The sequence below is a fragment of the Gallinula chloropus genome (assembly GCF_964237585.1).
Source record: "Gallinula chloropus genome assembly, chromosome: 3".
NCBI classification, from domain to species: Eukaryota; Metazoa; Chordata; class Aves; order Gruiformes; family Rallidae; genus Gallinula; species Gallinula chloropus.
The window spans coordinates 70,197,816-70,217,579 of NC_140087.1; the positions used below are offsets into that span (position 1 = coordinate 70,197,816).

The 19,764-nt window shown below is 41.1% G+C and overlaps 1 protein-coding gene across 1 annotated transcript in view; it reads right to left on the minus strand.

Moving 5' to 3' along the window:
• The window catches only part of ALK (ALK receptor tyrosine kinase), a gene marked incomplete at both ends in the record, with an annotated part of 325,717 nt that overhangs the window by 33,442 nt on the left and 272,511 nt on the right, over positions 1-19,764 (minus strand). Inside the window, 2 exons of the mRNA XM_084262264.1 lie at positions 9,862-10,005; positions 11,352-11,446. Of these exons, the coding sequence (XP_084118390.1) occupies positions 9,862-10,005; positions 11,352-11,446 (239 nt within the window). The remainder of the gene's footprint in view (positions 1-9,861; positions 10,006-11,351; positions 11,447-19,764) is intronic.

Here is a 19,764-nt window from a genome sequence, read left to right on the forward strand (position 1 = left end):
TTACACAATTTGTGATTCATACTTAAACATACTTATCAAACTCTGTTAATTAATGCTACTACCACTAAAGACAAAAGAGTTGAAATGCATCTAAAGAACATTATTTCCACAAATGATGTTGGGCCAGCCAGCCTCCTTATGGCCTTCTCAAAGGGCAGCATTCCTCTCCCCCAGCCTCCACTAATGCAATATAACATATGCAGACTCTTTCAGCAACGGTATGAATTAGCTTAGATAGAGCATTAGCTTGATCTGCTTCTTGGAATTCGGAGCTATTGTCTAAGCAGATCTGGTCTAGGAGTCATGGTCTGCATGTATCTGGATGAGAGAGGCCAGCAGTTTTACCATTACTGTTACTGAAGAGATTCACCTGCCAGAAACACAAGGAAACACATTAGTTTGCCAGGCACAAGATCTGAATTACCTCTTCACAAACTAACGCTTAACTTGAGCTAAATTCCGTCTTATAAAAAAGTTCAGTGCATGAACTAGATCAAATAATTTGGCAGGACTTTAAGCAATAAAGTGGCTGGTGTTTCTGAAAAGCCTTTGTAATTGAGCCTCGGCCATTCCAAGACAAAGTGTAAAACTACCTCTTTGGGAAAGTGTCCCAGTCTAAGTACTGCTGAAAGGATAGTCTCTTCTTTCTTTCTGCAAAATGTACACCACTCCTCAAAACTCCCCTGGAAGGGTCTTTAGAGACTTCCTATAGTTACTTCTTTTTTATATGGATACTCAAATAATTACTTTACTTATTTCTCAAATCCTTCTGCAATGGTGGCAATATAAATTCTTAAAATAAGTAGACAGCAAATTGAAGATTTCTGCTCAATTCCACTGTCTTTAATGCACCCCCTCAAAATAAAACCCCAACAACAACATCTAAGAGGGGAAAAGCACCAAAGAAAGCCAGATCTGAAAGTTCCTAAACAAAATGCTTCAGTACCTCTGATGTCGACAGTCTTACACCAGACATTACTTATGTTTACTCTTGCAAGAAAACCCAAACCCAAAGCAAAATCTCACACAAAATGGAAGATGAGAGACTCATTCTGTCAGCTATCACAGTGATTTAACATTGCAGTATCCCAGTGGGCTAAGCCACCTGCACTGAAACATATGTTTAGTATAGCAGGCAGGTAAGTGTCTTCTTTTGGAATAAGAAGCAGCCATTTGGATGTCTCTGGTGAAACATCAAACATGTTCCCAAAGGTAGAAGCAGGTGACCTTCAAGGGGACAATAAGCCTGAAACATAAGAGAATCAAAACGGAAAACTGGAAGTGATAAAACCTAGGACAGATCACAGCATGTGCATACTGCTGCTCCAGTTAAGCTTTACATTTATGATTTACTGCCTTCAAATAAATCTCGTTCCTTAGGTATCTGCTAACCTGGCCTTGGCAAAAGTACCTCTGGAGTATCACAAATGTAATACCCAGCACAGCTGGACCCAAAACTGTCAGCTCTTGACTCCCACTGGGTTCCAGGGAGGGGGATCAATGAACTATGTCTTATTCCAAAATGCTTTTTAATGGTCCTCTGTCCTTTCCTTAAAAGCCCAATGCCCTGCTGCAACCATTATGTCTCCAGTCTTTGAACTGAAGAATCCAGAACAGCTTTTGCGTTTTCTGCCCGTGGGGCAGACTGGAGGGTGCTCAGTTCCAGCTCAGAGGCAGCATCAGGGAAAGTGCTGGTAATTTAAGACTGCTCAATGTGCATCTAAGCTTTTAGAATCTGGCTTTTAAAATAGAGTATGGGAAGTTTTGGGAATGAAAAACCACTGATATATTATGCCAGGGAGTGTGATGTAAGGAATCTGAAGATGACTGAGCACAGGAGGTACTATCTCAGATTTCAAAAGCGGTCCTGTCGTAATTGATACAGTGGTATATACGAGATTATGTCAAGCCTCCTGGGTTCTGCTGCAGCCAGTAGTAGAAAACACATTACTTGCTCTTTTCAGGTAGACAGGAATGGGAGAAAACATGCTTCAGAAGTAGCAGAGTTGGGAGTGACCTTTGCCCAAAACATTGCAGGAGGAAGTCTGTCCCAAGTGAAGTCCATGTGGACTGCACCTGCTTTGAACCTGCAAAGATTTCAGTGAAACCTACAGACTGATGTCCTCATTTGTCACTGTGCTGGTGATTTGCAAACAGTCCTCCTGCTTATGCACACTTTCATATCTGATACTGAAAGCTGGTCCAACATGTAACAGCTTTGTTCCTGAATTAAATGGGACATGGGAGGAAGCCGCCCCTCATTTCAACATAATTAGGACAGATGGGTCTTACTTACAATTCTGGGTACAGACTAAAATCCTCGTGCTTCCCACCCTCTGCTCTCTGGAACATTTCAAAGCCAGCCCTCGATCTGCAGATACAACCGTAGCCCAAGATCTTAAACCACTATCCCACTATCAAAAGAGATTACTGCCTATCTTAGATAACCCACTGCTGCTTTTTTGAAGTGAGAGCAACTATTCACTCCCTGTAAAGTATTGACTTTCTCTGGATTCTAGAAATGACTGCATCACGACCCACGAGCTCAGAGAAAGCCTTTCTACAGGTTGCTGCATGCCACAGCCATTCACAGTAATTCAATTTGAAGCATTATTTTAATCTCCAAAGACGAAAACAGCAGCACTGAATCGAAACTCCTTAAGCAGCTAGGTGAAAAGCATAGATTTCATTTTTTTTTTGGCCACAACTGTGGCCTGCTGCATACACATGGCACCTCCCCTTCCTTCTGCAGCCTGCGACAGGCTAATGTTGGCAGCACTTCATGCTCACACAACTGGCGGGTGGGGGGGCAGGGTGGGGGAGAGTGCAGGTCTCTCTGGCCTGAATCCTCCCTAACAACTAGCAGATTTTGGAATTTTGCCCAGTTTCACGCAAGTTACAGATGCCCAGCTTCCAGAAACACCTGAGCATGAAACGCCATGATGAAAACTAATAGGCAGCTAAATATAAGGTTCCTATACGTTCTGTCATTTGGCAGTTGCCAGATGCAAACTGGGTTTAAAAACTGCAAATTCCTGCTTAAGGTGAAAGAAAAAGTGAAGATTACACTGAGATTCAGAACTGAGGTACTACATTTCAGTGAGTAATTTATACATCAGTTCATTTGACGGAATCCCCACTTTCACAAGAAACATGGCAGAAGAACCATTTGGCTTTCTGCCTGTTCACACACACACCTGCCCTCCTCGAGCTCCCCAACACATTGCTAAGGTACAGTAACAACATTTGGCAAGGAATGCCATCTCAACTCTTTTGAAACAGATTTAAAAAATCCTTTTTTTCCAATTTTTCTTTCCAAATTAGATTCGCTGATATATTTACAGACACAGTCACTCACGCTTGTTTTCTTTTTGCACAGCAGAAATTCTAGTTTTCACACAGCATGGCTGCATATGTAACATGCACAGCAGTCAAGGCACTGGGTGTCAGCCACAGGAAGGGGGAGTCCTACTTTCGAAAAACAAAAAGAACAAAACCCTCAAGACTTAAAATGACTAATTCATTTGGAGCTCTGATACTACTCTCAGCCCAAGGCAGCACTGCTGCAGGCACCGCTGCAAATAACAACCAGCAACAATGAAAAGACAACAGTGGAGCAAAGCCTAGAGCACAGTTGTACTTCTAACGCAGAAAGCAATTTCACTGGCACATACAGCACATAAACTCCATATCACAAAACAGACATAGGCATTTTAGCTATACCTCAAGGGCCCAAATGTATTAACTGCCATTTGTTAAATTAAACTGTTTTGAACTGAGGTTTAACTTGTTCCAACCCAAAAGTTTACTGTGATTTGAGAAAACTACCAACCAAGCACCATGGCACTTGGCTCATTTTGGAACCTCGAGTAACGCGCTTGTGAAATGCATCAAACAGCGTGTAGGCAGCTTGTGGGACTTGCTGCCACAACCTCTCTTCAGGCCTAGTGGCCATCCCTACTTCCAACAGAGTTAAGAAAACCACCAGCAAGGGCTTTAAGGTCTCATGCTTCAGGGGCGTAAGAACTCCAGCGGCTAAACTTCTGGAGGCAATTAATTCTGTTAATTGTCCTTCAGGTAGTTCAGTTTATTTCTTCCACTACGGCAGATGTTATCAAACTTGATGCTATGATCAATCTGGATGTTTACTTCATCTATTTGTAAACTTTTCTATTTGTAAAAACATTCACAAGTTCCCTTGCAATATTTGGCTAATATGGGAAATCCAAAGCTTACAGGGAATTGCCCATCTTTACCTTCACTAACATCTGGCTGCCACTGGCACCACAGTATGTGTGGAGGGATATACCTTTTACTTGGTGCATGAGCAATTTCAGCTGGGCATTACAGGAATTGCAGGGTTGAACTGTACTTAAAGCCTGTAGGCAAAATATACTACAAGCATACATAAGAAACACGATCAGTGATGTAACAAAGGAGAAACCTTTCAATTTTGCTTTGGGTTCTGTTGTTTAACAGTGTCATGTTAAGCAGTAATTTCAGATTATCACCTTTTCCAGGACTAAATTTATCAGAGATTAATGAGGCAGGGAGAAGGGGTTGAAAGATGATGGCAAATAGCAGAAGTAAGTTGTGCTCACAATCAGAGTGCCTGAACTGTTACACGAGTCTACACAGTGATACTAATGGGATATAAAACGATCATAGAAATTAGTGAGTCTGGCCAGCAATACCAGAACCAGTTATGCAGGTCCAGCTTTGAGTTACTATCTCTGTGTCTATTTCCTAAATGAGGGTAGCAAGGCTTGGACGTGAATTTTAGTTCAGCAAAAAGAGCATCTGCAATTGATTGATCCTAAATACCATTTCAAATAAATACTCAAAGCTTGATTCACGCTTTAGATTTTTCTTAAGTGTTCATATAAAGGGAACACTCTCAGGGCATCCTTGTAAGAAATTATCTGTGGTCAGTTTAACAGGGCAAGGGCAATGCTGACTTTGTGCAGTGATGAGAATGACTCTGTTTCTTGCAACAAAGCAGCATGAAGAAAATTAATTTCTTTTCTCTTACATGTTTCACTTAAAGACACAGCAGGTGTCTTCCATAAAGGGTTTTAGGTGAGAAATGCCACTAGCTTTTTGGAATTTGCTTGTTCACAATTACAAAGGATAGCAGAAATGAGTGTTGGGTAACAAAGACCAACTTGGGTGATGGTGGAAAATTATTTCAAAACCTTTCCTGAGATTTATAGCAATTTCTGCACAATTTAAACTGCTATTCTTAAGAGTAAGCAGCTTTAAAATTAAGGTATAAAGTACGTGAAACGCCCTGTTAATTTCAATTGCATGATTAACTCTGGAGAGAATTTATGTCAATTTAACTTTTCTATGTTGGGACTTTTAGTATTGCACCTTTGCTATTTTCAATCCTACAGAGAAAGCAAGTGCAAACATTGCAATAAAGAAATTCATGCCTACATAATCTGAGATCCCACCATTTGTCTCTGAATATTTTCTATCACTGTTCAGGAAGCTACTTTTGTTGAGGGGAGGGCACTGAGCTGTTATTCACTGTGTTAATTGATGCTTAATACAAAAATACAATTCTGCAGATACCTTTATTGCATTATGGCAACAGTTCAGTTAGTATAATTGCACACAAAGAGCAACCAAATGTAATTTTCTTTTACTTAATACTCACTCTGCTGTTCCTTTCAGCTTCTTCATCTGATTAAACTAATGTGACTCAGAGTCCTTCCGAGAAGCAGCCATATAAGTACTCGTAAGAGGACTCTCCCTGATGCAAAAGACAAAAATCTGTGCAACCACTAAGTGTTGTGAGGAAGAGACTGGAGGTCAAGGAAAACAGTAACCCAGTCTGGATGAGAAAATTATTTGATGATGGTTTCCATGCAAGAAACCATGGTCCCACAATGGCTGGTGGCTAGAGGGGATGCCAGATTTGAGGGCGAAAAAGGTTAATCTTTTTGTACATTTTACAAGACACCGTTTTTGTACTGTGTGGCCTGACACAAGTAAGTTGTCAGTTGGACAGATGAGAAGCTGAAACACCAAGAGAGGCTATCCTCATGATGTTTACTGCCTATTCAGAAGCACCAGAAATCTTTAATTAAAGCTTGATTGCTCTGTGTCTTATTACCTCCTTTTGCCTACTGAGAATCCTATTTTGTCTCCTCCAGTTTCTATGATAGTAATCTGTTTACCTAGAGTTCCTCATTATTGCTCACTGTATCTTTATACGCTTGAATTTCCCATATTCTGGCCTTGTCTATAAAAGGAAATTGCATTGGTTTGATATAAATTGGCTTTTTAATTGGTAGTTAAACTCCCTGTAGAGAAATGCTATGGGTTGAGTTGCTTTCACTTTTACTTAAACTAATACCTAATCAATTTAAAAACGAAGCCAAAGTAAGCTTGGTTTACATCAAAATAAGCAGTGCGCAGATTTAACTCTTTCAATCAAAAATCCCAGCTCCAGTGAAGTTCTATCTTCTGGATATGCATGCTTTCTTACAACCTTTTTTTCAGGCTTCTTTTAGACTCAAGTTTCACCTGCAACCTTTCAGCAAGAAGCTGGCATGACAGCAAATAACATGTCATTAATTAATTGAAAATGAGAGCATTTGCTTGGTCATCATCTGTCTAATGGCCACCTTGCATTGCAAGCAACTGTGACTTGAAACCTACAGGAATTTTTCTTTGTTGGTCCTGGTCATCATCAATAAACTTGAGAGCAACACCACCACATTAATTGTAGGAATTTGGGATCCTATTCTCTACACAGCACATTCAACATCCCACGTGTGACACACAACAGTGGTTAACAGACCTCTGGAACCTTTAGGATCTTTCACAGCATGGCTGTGTCATGTGTTTTGAACCTTCTGTGTTCAGACCCTGGAGGCATAGCAAGCCATGATAAGCAATGGCAAGGCTGAAGAAGCAATTCACTGGGTATAGGACCTGAAAACAGAGAGGACAATGGAGATTGGTGGTGATAGCTATCACTTCTGCTGAAACTGGACTTTCCAGCACAGGCAAAACTGCATGTAAGAGATTGTTCTCTGTCACAAAGGATTAAAATGAGGCCTTTACCCTTGAAAGCAAGGGAGCTTCTTTGGATTACTGTCACATTAACAGAGCAGTACCTGTCTTTCAGACTGTACCTCCTCTTGTGTACACTGAGCTGGTGTAGGGATATGGGGAAGGCACTTGAGTACCCTGTTGTCTCCCCAGCTATAGGTACACAGATCTTCGTTTTAATATGATACCTTAAGAAGGAAATACTATCCCCTGTGATCCATCACACAAGCCAATGATCACATTAGCTGTAATTGCTTTTGGCTGAGCTCATACTGGTCAATGCAGTCTTTGGGACTTCAGGGCGGCGCTGATGCTGTTGATTCACCCACACAGCAGTAAATACGTGACCAAAGTAAAGGCCTTGAGCCAGAGGTTTCTTAAATGCATTACAGGATCCAGAAAGAAACAAGATTAAACGCATAGCCCAGGGACCAAACAAGCATCTCCAGTGTTTACTGAGAGCCAGGACAAAGGCAATAGGTGTTTCAGTGCTGTAGAGACCCTCAGAAATGCCATGACTTCCCACTGCAAGAAGCTGCTGCTCAGCTTCTCTGTTTTCTTCTGCTTTGCCTACACTGAGGGCACAAAGGGGAGAAAACTCCTGTAGGAGTGATTTCAAACCTCAAGGGCTGGAGACAGTTGTAGTCAGAACAGGAACAGGACCAAGGACAAAGCCCAGAAATTAGGCAAACTGGGTTAGATACTACAAGAATTGCCTTCAATTTTCACCCCAGGGTCATAACAAACTATTTTAAATGTTCCAAGTACCTCAGTGACCTTCTCTTCTACCCCCATGCAATCTGGCTCCCACTATTTCTACTATTCAAGCATTTCTTGAAATTGCATTCCTCAGACAGGACAGGGACCAGAAGAGCTAGAAGATGCTCCATCACTTTAGGTCTAATACAATGTAGAAAGCATTATAATTCTTGAAGAAACATACAGCCACAAGATTTCCAGCCTAACACCCACACACCCACTTGACATTAACTTTGCATCCAAAGTTCCGGCCACACTCCAATCTGAAGCTGGTATGTAGTGGCTTCTGTGTTACTAAAAGAGTAAGTACCCTGGAAGGAAATGTCCAGCTACCTTAGGGAAATATGCTACCACCTAAGCATTGACATTCCTATGGAAAGTCATCTACAGCCAGTCATCTACAGACCTATGTACAGATCCTACCACAGGATCACTGACCTGAGAGCAATACTGAAAGCACTTAAAAGGTGGCTCCACTTATAGGCAGGAAATGAAGATACAGATATTGAAGGGAACACTTCAAAGGATCTTTGAAAAGGACGTAAGAGTCTTTTTGGAAATTATACCTTGTGACCATCCCAAGCTCACACATGACATCTGTAACAGAGCTAGACACAACCTTCATAGCTAAAAGCACATCCTCTCACATGGCCTCATTCCCTCCATCTAATTGTCCTGAGACTCCTGTCAGTGCTCCTGCCCTTTTCTTGCTGTATGTTGCTCACTACACAAAATATCAATAAACTCCACTCGATGGCAACTCTTGGCTTACGCTGCAGACTGTATCATCAGCCTCCAGTGCCAGAGCTCACTTCAGAAGATAGTTTGGATACCAGCAGCTGCCCTGCTGTGGCTCCACAGAGTGGGCAGGTGCATCCAGATTATCAGGCAGAGTTTGAAGGCCATGTGGGGCTTTTGTGCAGGCTGCTGTTGGTATCAGAGCTAACAGCACCAGTTCATGTATTTCAACAGTACCCTGCAGGTAGCAAAGTGAAACATAACCTAGAACTGAAGAGCCTCAAAGAAGTCCTTCTAAGGCAAAGGAGTGGGAGAGGAGGCAGCAGGAATAAACCCTCAGGCTTACTGATGAAGTAAAGGAGGCATGTACCAACCATGCTGCTCCTTACAAAGGGTAGCATTTCAGATTGCCAAGTAGGTAGCTAGCCATAAGTGAGGGGAAACAGCTGCACACAGTGCTGAAGCCAGCAGTCAGCAAGGGCTTGTCTCTCCTGTAGTCACCCCTCACTTCCATGACCAGTCCTGTTTCCCCAGGTAGACTGGGGGTTGGGCCACCTGAATCAGATCAGGAAGAGAAGCTAGCAAGGAGGAGGGAAGGAAGCAGACTGAAACAGATATGCACATGTAGAGCCCAAAACAGATACTGTGAATGTGTGGGCCAAGCCTGGGAGAGGGAAAAGACAAACATTTTGGACACAGTGGTGGGAGTGGAAGGGAAATCTTCCATCTCTTTGACCCATGCCACTACAGTTAAGTTGTAAGGAGAAACTGGGGGACAGAGGAGAACAAAATAACATTGATGATACAAGACTGGCATTTCCAGCTAAGTAAAAATTATGTTTCTAAAACAAAGCCCAATGCTGTATCCCTTCAAATAAGCAGTGAAAATGCTACTGGAAAAGCAAAGCTATGTTACTTCAAACCAAGTCTGTATTAACTAGAGATGGGTGTTGAGGTTACCACATTCTGGACTCAGTCAATTTGGACATTTTGCTTTGATTCTTCCTATGTTTACATGTCCACAACAACAAACAAACCTGTCTTACAGTTTAAAAGCACTTTTTACTTTACGAAGGCTTCCTCTGGTTCTCTTTTAACAGCTTCCAATGAAAATCCAAGGTACAGTTAGCAGCTAAAGGTAATTGCTTTCTAGATCTTGTTTTGTTTTGTAAGGGACTTAGGAAAAGCTCTCAACTAAGGCTCTGGTAAAAAAATAAAAATTGCATGTAGCCACATCTATCTGAAATCCGTACAGGTCTGAAAGCTCTGCTGCCTGAAAATGTTTCTCAGACCAATTACCTGCTGGACCAGAAATGGGAGCACTGTTGAGTTGGAGATCTCCCAGAAGCTTTTGTTCCCATCCAAACTTCTTCTGGACACCTCTACTGGTGAGCAAATTGCTTGAGTCTGGAGCGGTACTTCGGGGTGGCTTCTCCCCACTGACTAGAAAATAAGAAGTCACAGACTGGTTTATCACTGAGGGTGGCTGAGTCAGTATGGAATCCAAAACTGATACTAAATTGAGGACTGCAGGATAAGAACCTACAGTCACAGAATAAGACACTATTTAAAAGGAAAGGGCAGACTGACTTTCCACTGCTGTTATGGGAACTGTGACAAAAGAAAAATAAAGAGGAATGAGTTGGTGGGCAAAACAGCAAGTGAATGAAAACACAAAGCAGAAATACAGAATACAGTCTTTAGAAACTATTAGAAAGTTTCTGGCTTAGCCAGTAAAACGTGTGCAATCTTTCATAATTACAGCCCAATTTTAAGATGTCTTTATAATACTGGAACCTGAGGTACGTCATCCTTATGCACAGAAACCAAGACTCGTATCCCAACCAGTGCACATTAATATAACACAAAGCAGATGAAACATTCTGACTAGTGTTGGATGAGGAAGTGACTTAGAGGTTTTCACTCTGAACAGGGCTTGTAGCCTCAGGTTTTCAGAGTGAACAGGGTTGTAGCTTCAAGACTAGGAGATGAAAGAATGCACTTAAATTCTACTGCTCAACCCAAGGCAGAAGTTTCATGTGTTCAGAGCAGCAATCCTCCAGTCCTCATATAAGTTGTTGGTGTGAGGTATAGAGTGACAGATCGTTGAACACGTATATAAATTAACCAATTCACTATGGATGAGATTATGAAGGATGAGCCAGACACAAATGTTCAATAGGAGTTTAACCAAGGTGAAATCTGGCAGCAGAAGTATAGACTGGGCAGATTCCAGAGGCCAGTCAATCACTAAGTCTGGATCAGAATCTAAATTTCTCCCAGTGGTAGGAGAGAGTAAAGATCCTAGCTTCTGATCCAGATTTAAATGTATGCTGGTCCAAATAAAATAACCTTGTTCTAATTTAACTGGGAATTGTGCCTAATGTTATTGCAAACTTAGTGTCAATCACAGGATGCCTGCCTTTTCCTAGCCAGAGTCCAACTGTCATTCATTTTGGTAACCATCACACAGCAAAACAGATCACATGGAACTATCACAGATTGGCTTCTGCATCAGCCTGGGTAGATAGGTGATGCTGCTGTCACAGCTGGAAGACGACTCTCCCACACCACATGTTTTACTATCCATTTACTGCCAAACTTGGAGTCCATTCCTGGTCAGCTCCATTAATAAGGTCTGCACCTGAATGGCCTCCTCCATCTAAGCACAGTTACTTCTGAAACATACCTTTCCATTTGAAGTCTTTGGAAGACACCCAATCCCCTTCCAAACTTCAATTACATGGCAAATAAAAGACATGTCATTTGCACATAAAAGGAAAACTTACTTGTTAAGTAACAGTCGAGACTAAGGGAGACATTGTCAAAAGCAATAATGGCATCAGATCCTTCCTCCCATGAAGCAATGAACTGAAACCAAAACCTGCACAGATTGTAAGAACAGGGATTAAATTCTGTTAAAGAGATGACACTCAGAGCTCTTTCCAAGTAAAGCAGTTTTAGGATGGGGAAAAAAAAAAAGCTGCTATTTTTTTTTTTACATGTAAAAACATTACATTAACAGAGAAAGTATCCTCACCCCTAAGAAGCAAAGATGATCCAAGGAGGGGAGCTGTACATGAATATAGGCAGACAGAAAACAGAATACAGCCCTTTTCCCCCCCGGCCCCAAGGCACACAATCTGAGGCAGATGCAAGTACATATGTGTGTGTGTATATATATATATATATATATATATATATAATTTGTGTGCTTGTCAAGACAGAAAATAAAGTCCCTTGGCCCCTGGCACCAAAAAAGAAAGAAAATTAGACACCTAAGTGGGTTTATTCTTACAAGTGATTTACAGCCTAAAGTGTTAAGAAAACTAAGTAGGCTGGGGATCCTGAAGTCATCTGGAGTTTCTAAAAGGACCTGGCAATCCAAGGCTGAAACCAATTTAAAAAGTACTTGGTGCTGATCCATCCTCTAGGAAGCAAAGGATATCTAACAGTCCTGGTAATCACAAAAGAGAGGAAGTGAGACTGGGTAGTCCGTAGAAGAGCAGAACTCATTATCTCCTTGCAGAAGCTGAGCAGGTTTGCCTTAAATCTCTTCCATGCTCTCACTGCTTTTGCTGGGAAATTCTGCCACTCCTACGTTACCAGAACAAAGATGACTGTAAATTTACCTTTGGTGATATTAAAGTAAAAATAACCCACAACCAAATACTTAAAATCTGATAGTATATTGACTGTGCATTAATTTAGTGCACTGATGGATTTAGGTTTTCTCTAAGCTTAGCAAGTTCATGTTCTCCCAATGCACATCTGCCATGTAAAATCACACTACTCTGCTTAGGAAGGAGAACAATTTCTAAAAGCAGCTGACCATGGCCCAGAAGTCAGATATGATGCTGAGGGGTTGCATCAAGGCTATAACAACATGAAACAAGCTGCAAGAGAATATAAAATATTACTTAAACCTCATTCACTGCTGTGTTTTGATGTTTTACACCAGCAGAAGGTAAGCCATTCACGGGTCTCTTTAATGTAGATGTATTGCTGATGGTTCCTGCTCTTTTGGGTATGAGCATTTAAGCCAGAATATGAATCCTTGCAGGTGTTCCCCTTTACATGAGAAACTGATGACAGAACAAGGTACTTTTGAGAAGCAGCCCGCTTATTTAAAAGACTGTAAAAATCTGCTCCCCTCAAGGCAGCAAGAGCCTAAACACCAATATAACTTTTTTCTTCTCACAGACCCCAGTCCTTTATGCATTGTGCTATTTTCTCCCAGCATTTTGTCTGCTATCAGTACTCTTATGTTGGTCTTCTTGCCTCCTTCTGTTTTTGCAATCTACCCCTCCCTTACCAAGAAACCAACCTCACAAAATTCAAGTGAAGCTTCTGTGCTGGTAATGTCTATTTACTTTGGGACAGTTTGTTTTGAATGAGGGTTTTGACTGTTAGAGCCTCCTGATTCTATCAACAAATGCAAGCAACTTCCATGTTGTTCCCAAACACAGCGCAACGTTCACCACCAGAGATGGCAGTGAGGTCTGGCATAAGCTAAACCAGACCCCAGGGATATATGTGCCTTTTGAGGATATCCAGACATTCTGTCGCTTTCTGCAACTGGTATTTCTTGCTAAGCTACAGAGGGGGACACAGTCAGAAAAGCTGACCCAATCAAAGCAAAAACTTCAAAGAGAAAAGAATCCTGGCAGCCCCTACAAGGTGCAAAGTGTTTAGAACTGAACACAGTCCTTTCACAGTAAAAGAGTTGATATAGTTGATATAGTTACTCTGTTCCCCCTCCTTTATTTCTGGTAAACCAAAACGATGATGCTTCAATACTGAAATTTCTCACTCCTTGGAGGTACATAGGGAGAAGCTTTTCTAAGGTGGACTTTTTATGTTCTAAAGGCGTGAGTAGCTGCTATGAAAGACCAGGTGATTGCCACAATGAACAGTGGATAAGGTGAAAGAGTATCCCTAACATCAAAGGAAACACCAAACAGCAAGCCATAATTTTCCTTGCTAAATGATTCCTCTCTACCAACTCAAAAGGTGGCAGTTCCATCCAAACAAATCTGAAGATCACAGAAGTCTAATTTTCGCCTTCACAATCCATACTAAGTGTAACTGCAGTCTGACATTGTCAGAAGCCTCGTAAGTTCTTAGTTGGTACACCTGAAACCCACTGTGGGTATATCTAAGAGAAGAACTGAAAGGAACATAAAATTATTGGATATTAAACTAGCTTCCAACTATATCAGCTGTCCTCCCACGCCTCCTCACTGTTTGCTCCACATCTGACATCCCACAACACTTGAAATTAAATCAGAAACTCTAGCACAGACATCAGCTATTCAGTTCAAGACATGCCACGTGAATCTTCAAGCTGTTGGACAAAGTGGGCTCTGATCTATTTTTTTCCTGTAAGTTACTGTCCCATCAAGCAGAGAACTATATGTGACACAGGTCCTGAACCACCAGAAGTCACAGTCTGGTATGTTATGGAGAACCAGAACCTACCTCTGCTGTAAACTACATCCTATAGCTCAGCAGAAGCTTCTCCCTCCTGTTCCATGCTGTTGAAAGCTCCAGGAAGAGGTAAAGGGTAAATAGATTCAGCCACACATCTCTCAGTTGGCTGTGTCTGAAAATCAATGTCTTGCACACGCTGAACCTTGGTGTTACACTGAAGGGATCACTGGAACTGCATCTTATCTTTGGCCTGTTTCTTTGGGGGTGCACACTAAATGCCACTTGCAGATGTGGCTGTTTTGATGTGTATTTATGTTTGCAAGGAGCTAAACGAAACCAGAAAACTAATTACAAAGACAAATAAGCAGTTCCTTGATGTCAGCTTTTCCCTCCACTTCTGTGGATTTTAGCTCAGGTTGCATAAAAGAAGAGACAGATGCTTCTGCTAAGACTGCTATGCACCTTCTTTGTATCTCCAGGCAACGACATACTTCTGAAAACAGCTTCAAGTAATCTCCTTGGCAGAACTTAGGCTTCATGCCCTAAGGTGTTATCATTTGATGCACTGTTCATGTCATGCCTCTTTAGATACTAAAGGGTTCTTCAGAGAATTGCCAAATGTTCAGCCCCTCACAACAGGAAGGCATGATACAAACCAGCATATTTCTGTCATTGGAGGGAGTGCGATTGAATGTGCCCATGTAAGAATGCAATAGCTTGCTTTTTACTTTTATTTACAGCTCATTCAAGTTAAGAGACAGCCTTGCTCAATTTACCTGCAGGACCAATGGGGCCAAAACATTTGAGAAAATTCCTGAAGCTCTCCAGGGATGAAAAAAAAATGACAGAAATGTCTCCAAAAAGACAAAAATAATGTGAATGTTAAACACTGTTAGGGCCACGAATGCTCTGGTTGCCTATTAATCTGATACTTTTTTCCTAACGTGAATGCAGTTTTCAGTACAAACCTCTTGAGACCAGCATTTCTGCAACAAATAGTTCATCTTTTTATCTTCCCCAGTTTAATGCCACTAATAATTTAGAAATATGATGTTTTCCAAATTCCATGGAAATAAGATCATCAGTTAACCAACATTTCAATCATCAGCTTTGGTGGTTTCAGCTTAATGGGCTAATTAAAGGAAAGTTAATCAAAACTGAAGATGGAAATGTCACACATCAGTGAAATGGAAAAACCCCCACAGACAATCTTGTTCCCTTGCTTCCCCTCCTTTTTTTTTTTTTCCTTCTTGCTGTTTGATCCCTGAAATCAATGAAACGACTCCCTTTGACTCTTGGTGGAAGCTGATACTGAAACACCAGAAGCATTATTGCAGTGACTCAGTGTAATGCTGGAGGTGACGATGTCCCACGGATATTTTTGCACAGATCAAAGTCAGGTATGCTGACTGTGCATCCAGTACTTCAACTGGCACCCATACAGCAGTTACTGGTCTACAGCACCATGTAGACATCACTCACTGCAAACGCAGACGCTGTGGTGGGTGGCCATGAAAGAGTATTCCTGAAGGCAATTATACAGAAACAGCAAAACACACTCTAGCAGGTTTGTCATGACTTTGTTGCTTAATGAAGCCCAACAACTTCCTCACATGGAATCTAAATCCTCATCAGATAAGTTTGTATTCGTAAGCTAGATTTCTTCATAGGAATCAAACTATGGCTGTTAAGAAAGGCTTTAATAGCTTGGATATTAGACAAATCATTACTTGAGGACTGATGGAAATGACTTCTTATCTGTCTCTCCTTTTGTTCTACTTGACCCCGGGAGCACACCTAGAAAAATGTTCCTTAGATGAATAACAATTGGGAAGTAGAAGTTGTGTCCTGCAGAGTTGAGTGTCTGCTGAGCTGTAAAAGAACTCATGAGAAGGTTTTCATTTAAAAAAAAAATAAAAATCTGTTTGAGGCAGATGGGAAAAGCTGGACCTGGTGGACAAGTAAAACCTAATTCAGCTTGGCTGTCTGAGGGATATGAGTTTTACATAAATTTAAAACCTACTCAAGGGTGACTACTGATCAAGTATTTCAGTCACAAGTAAGAAATGACATCAAAGGCAAAACAAATAAGCTTTTTTTTGGTTTCTTTCTTTGGGCCAAGCTGTGAAAACTGAATCCACATAAACAGTTCCTTCAAAGGTAGGACCAAGAATATTCCAACTCAGTTAAATCTGACAGAAACAGAATAACAATCAAAGCTTCTGGGCTGTAGTCTTGCCCATTCATTGGGATCCTTGAATCCTGGGGTATAATTCAGTGTGGTTAGTATTCGAGCTTTATCACATCACCCTGGATTTTCTGTTCAGTTGGTTCTTTTGGCTTTTTTTTTTTTTTTTTGGATCCTAACAGGAAGACTGGTTCCCCCCAAAATATCTGGGTCTTATTTAGGGAGAGAAATATAGAGTTAAAAATATGAAAATACATCAATAGTTCTGATGGTATGACCTCCATAAGGACACACTGTTTTGTTTATGTCACATATCCTTAGCTGCTCACTACAGAGAAATACTAGCTTTTGTGTTTATTAAACTCTCTTCTGTTTAGAAGGAAATAAAAACATTCTCCTTGAAGACTTCAGAAAACTGATTTTGTGCAAATTCTGCAGCCCCTTCCATTCTGTAACAACTCAGAATTCCACCTAAATATTGTCCCTGGCTCATACAGAGTGTTCAGGTTTCCATTAGCCAGATCCAGGCAGCTGTCTTCATCCCATTATTTTAGAAAGGCTCATAATCATTATTTTTTTCTTTTTACCATAAAGATAGGGATTATTAACCAAGACTGAATGTTAATCTCCTCTGTATTCAATCCCCCATGCAGTGACACAATCACAGCGTGCCTGTATGTACAGATCCTATTTCATAACCTGTAATGTTTTGCCTCTGAAGGAACTGATTTCTCTCTCTACCTAGCTAAAATAATTATGGCTGAAGCTGCTTGAGACCAAGGTACTTACGGAATGGAGAAGTTTCAGGTCACTAACCCTTATTACGTTCAGATTCCCATTAACTTCTCTGTTACAAATGATGCATTGTTAGCTCACTTCACAAAGGAATACTCACTATTTGGGATAAAAGACACACTTAGGTGGAATGAGGTTATTTGGAGAAATGTAAGCATGTTAACCAAACTCAGTTACAGTGACAGAACTGCCATGCAGGAAGTTACTTAATAGCCAGTAATAAAAGTTCACATTCAAAGGTGTTATTAAAGGCAACCATGCTGAATATAGACATGTACATGCAGGTACTCTGCACACACTGTCACCAAAACCCCACTTCTCAGATGCACAGAGCAGCCACCAGGAGAAAAGTATTTCAAAGGATGACAGTAGCTGATCTAGTTAATGCTACAGAGCAGAAAAGCAGCAATATGGGCATTGAAGTCTCACTCTGTTTCTAACAAAGTAATATGGGACCACATTGGAGGAACAGAAGCAGGGGATGTGGGATGGATATAAGAAGAAAGAGTAAAGAGGTCTGGGTATAGATGCAATTAATGATTTTATATGTGATAATGTGTAGGGAGACATAGCTTGTATGGAGGGTCCCTGCTTCTTCAAAGCAGAATTGGAAGAAAGTCAGGAGCAAGAGGCAAACATGTCTCTGGGTACAAAAATATTACAAGAACATTTCATTTCTTTTTCTTCCTTGATGTGAAATCTGATGCCCAGAAACTTATTAGAAAGAAAATCCAAAATAAGTGTGAGGAAGAAGCAGCACAATGCAAGAAGATGTTATTAGACAAGAGGAGTGTTTGGTCACAGCTGATAGAAACGGAGGAGTGGTATGACTATGTGACAACTTCTTTTCACTGATCTCTCTACTGCAGCAGTGAGTGAGAGGCTCCCGAGCTGCTTTGGCTGCCATTGAGATCAGAGCTGCTGAAGGAGCCAGACAGAACAAAGGGTCTCACTCCTAAGGACTGAAAGGGAATCCCACTTTGATATGTACACAAAAAACCTGATGAGCCCTAGTGTAGCTCATAAAAGTCCAGCAAGCCAGCAAGACTGGAACAGGTAAAGAATCCAGTTTAAAGAAAGTATAATCATCTGGACATGAGTTTTGACTCATTGCAATGGAGTATCACCTTCTGGGATTACTCAGGTTTGTAGACTTCTTTGCTTTCTTCCTCAGGAAGGTCACATCCATACCTAGCCTTCCAGGTAAGTCACATTTTTCTCCTCCAACACAGTAAAATTCCTCTGCCTGTGTTTCAGAGGAGGTCATCAGCAAGGAAGTAATTGTGAAAATCTCTGAACATTAAAAGGACACAGAGCCTAGTCTTGGTATCAGTTACAAGGCAAACAGTGCTGCTTAAGAAGAAAAATTTAGTTTCTAGGGACCTCAAGTAAACTCCTCCTCTTACTCCTCCTTCCAACATCTGGCTGTTACTACATAAGACCGACTACAAATTTAGACTTCATAATGCCTAAGAAAAAAAAATTAACTTGAGAAGGAAGTGAGCCAAGGAAACCTTTGTAACCAGCAGACAGATTTACATTCCTGTTATACTTCTATACACCCTTCTTCTTTCAGAAGACTGTACTGAGGATGGACAGGCTTCTGTTAATACTTGCTATTTGTAAAAATGTTCCTCCCATGGAAGTTACAGCCAAATCTTTAAAGGAAATGGTAGGTATAGTAGAGAATATGGGCCTTAAAAGACCAGAGCTGGGCTGGCCTGGCCTGTCTTAGGGAGAGTCCACTTCCAGGCAGCTCCAGCCAGGTGGCAGAGAGAGCCACAAAACATTTAGCCTGCATGACACTCTACATGGCTGGCCTCAGCTTCACCAAAGCAGCAGAAATCAAGATAATCAGAATTTGCTTCTTAAAGCATTATTTCCAGCCAGGCTTCAGCCTGCTACAGCTAATCCTTTCCCACCTTTTGGACTGCCTAGCAAAGCAGATGCCAGGTGAGTTGGTGATAATAAGCAGCCTACAGCAAGCTCCAGAGAATCCCTGTTACACATGTTTGTATCTTATCTGTGTGATATACCTTAACCATGCTGTTAAACTAACAGAGTGTCTAATTATTAGCTACACACATCACTCGTCTTCAATTACATCAGGCTTCTGTTTGCTGTTGCTGTCATATTCACATGACTATATTATTATTAAAATTTAAACTCACATTTACCCAATGTATAAAAATGCAAGCTCCAAACTACCAACTGCAATGTAGCTTTAAAGAGTTTTTCCTACTTGCATTTCTCTGAAGTTAAAAAAGGACAATTCTCAACAGACTCACCACTTATCCTTGGAGAACAAACAGTATTTTTCCTCCAAAGAATTTTTTTATAACAATACAGTTCTCTACACTACTCTCAACCCAAATACTTTAGCACTACTTTAATGTGTAAATTCCAGTAAGTAAAAATGACCAATTCTCCATCTTTCACTAATCTGTACAGATTATCTATTTGCAGATAAAATGTCCCTCAAGGAGGGGCAGGAGGCTCTGGAGGGGCCAAATTAAGTATAGTAAGGACTGTTCATGCTGAGTGTATTTAAGTGGCAAGTTAAAATACAGCACCTCTGGAGACTTTGCCTTCTGCCTCTCGTAAGCACAATCTGTTCTTCCAACAGTTCAGGGAGCTCTTGCCCACAGCTGGCTGCTTTAACTGTAGCTGCTTTGATGGCATATCCTTCACCAGGCCCTTTGCCCTTCCTCCCCCACGCACAGAAGAACCTGAGCACTTGGAATTGAGTTACACATCTATTAACCTCCACACCATGTGAGCTGACT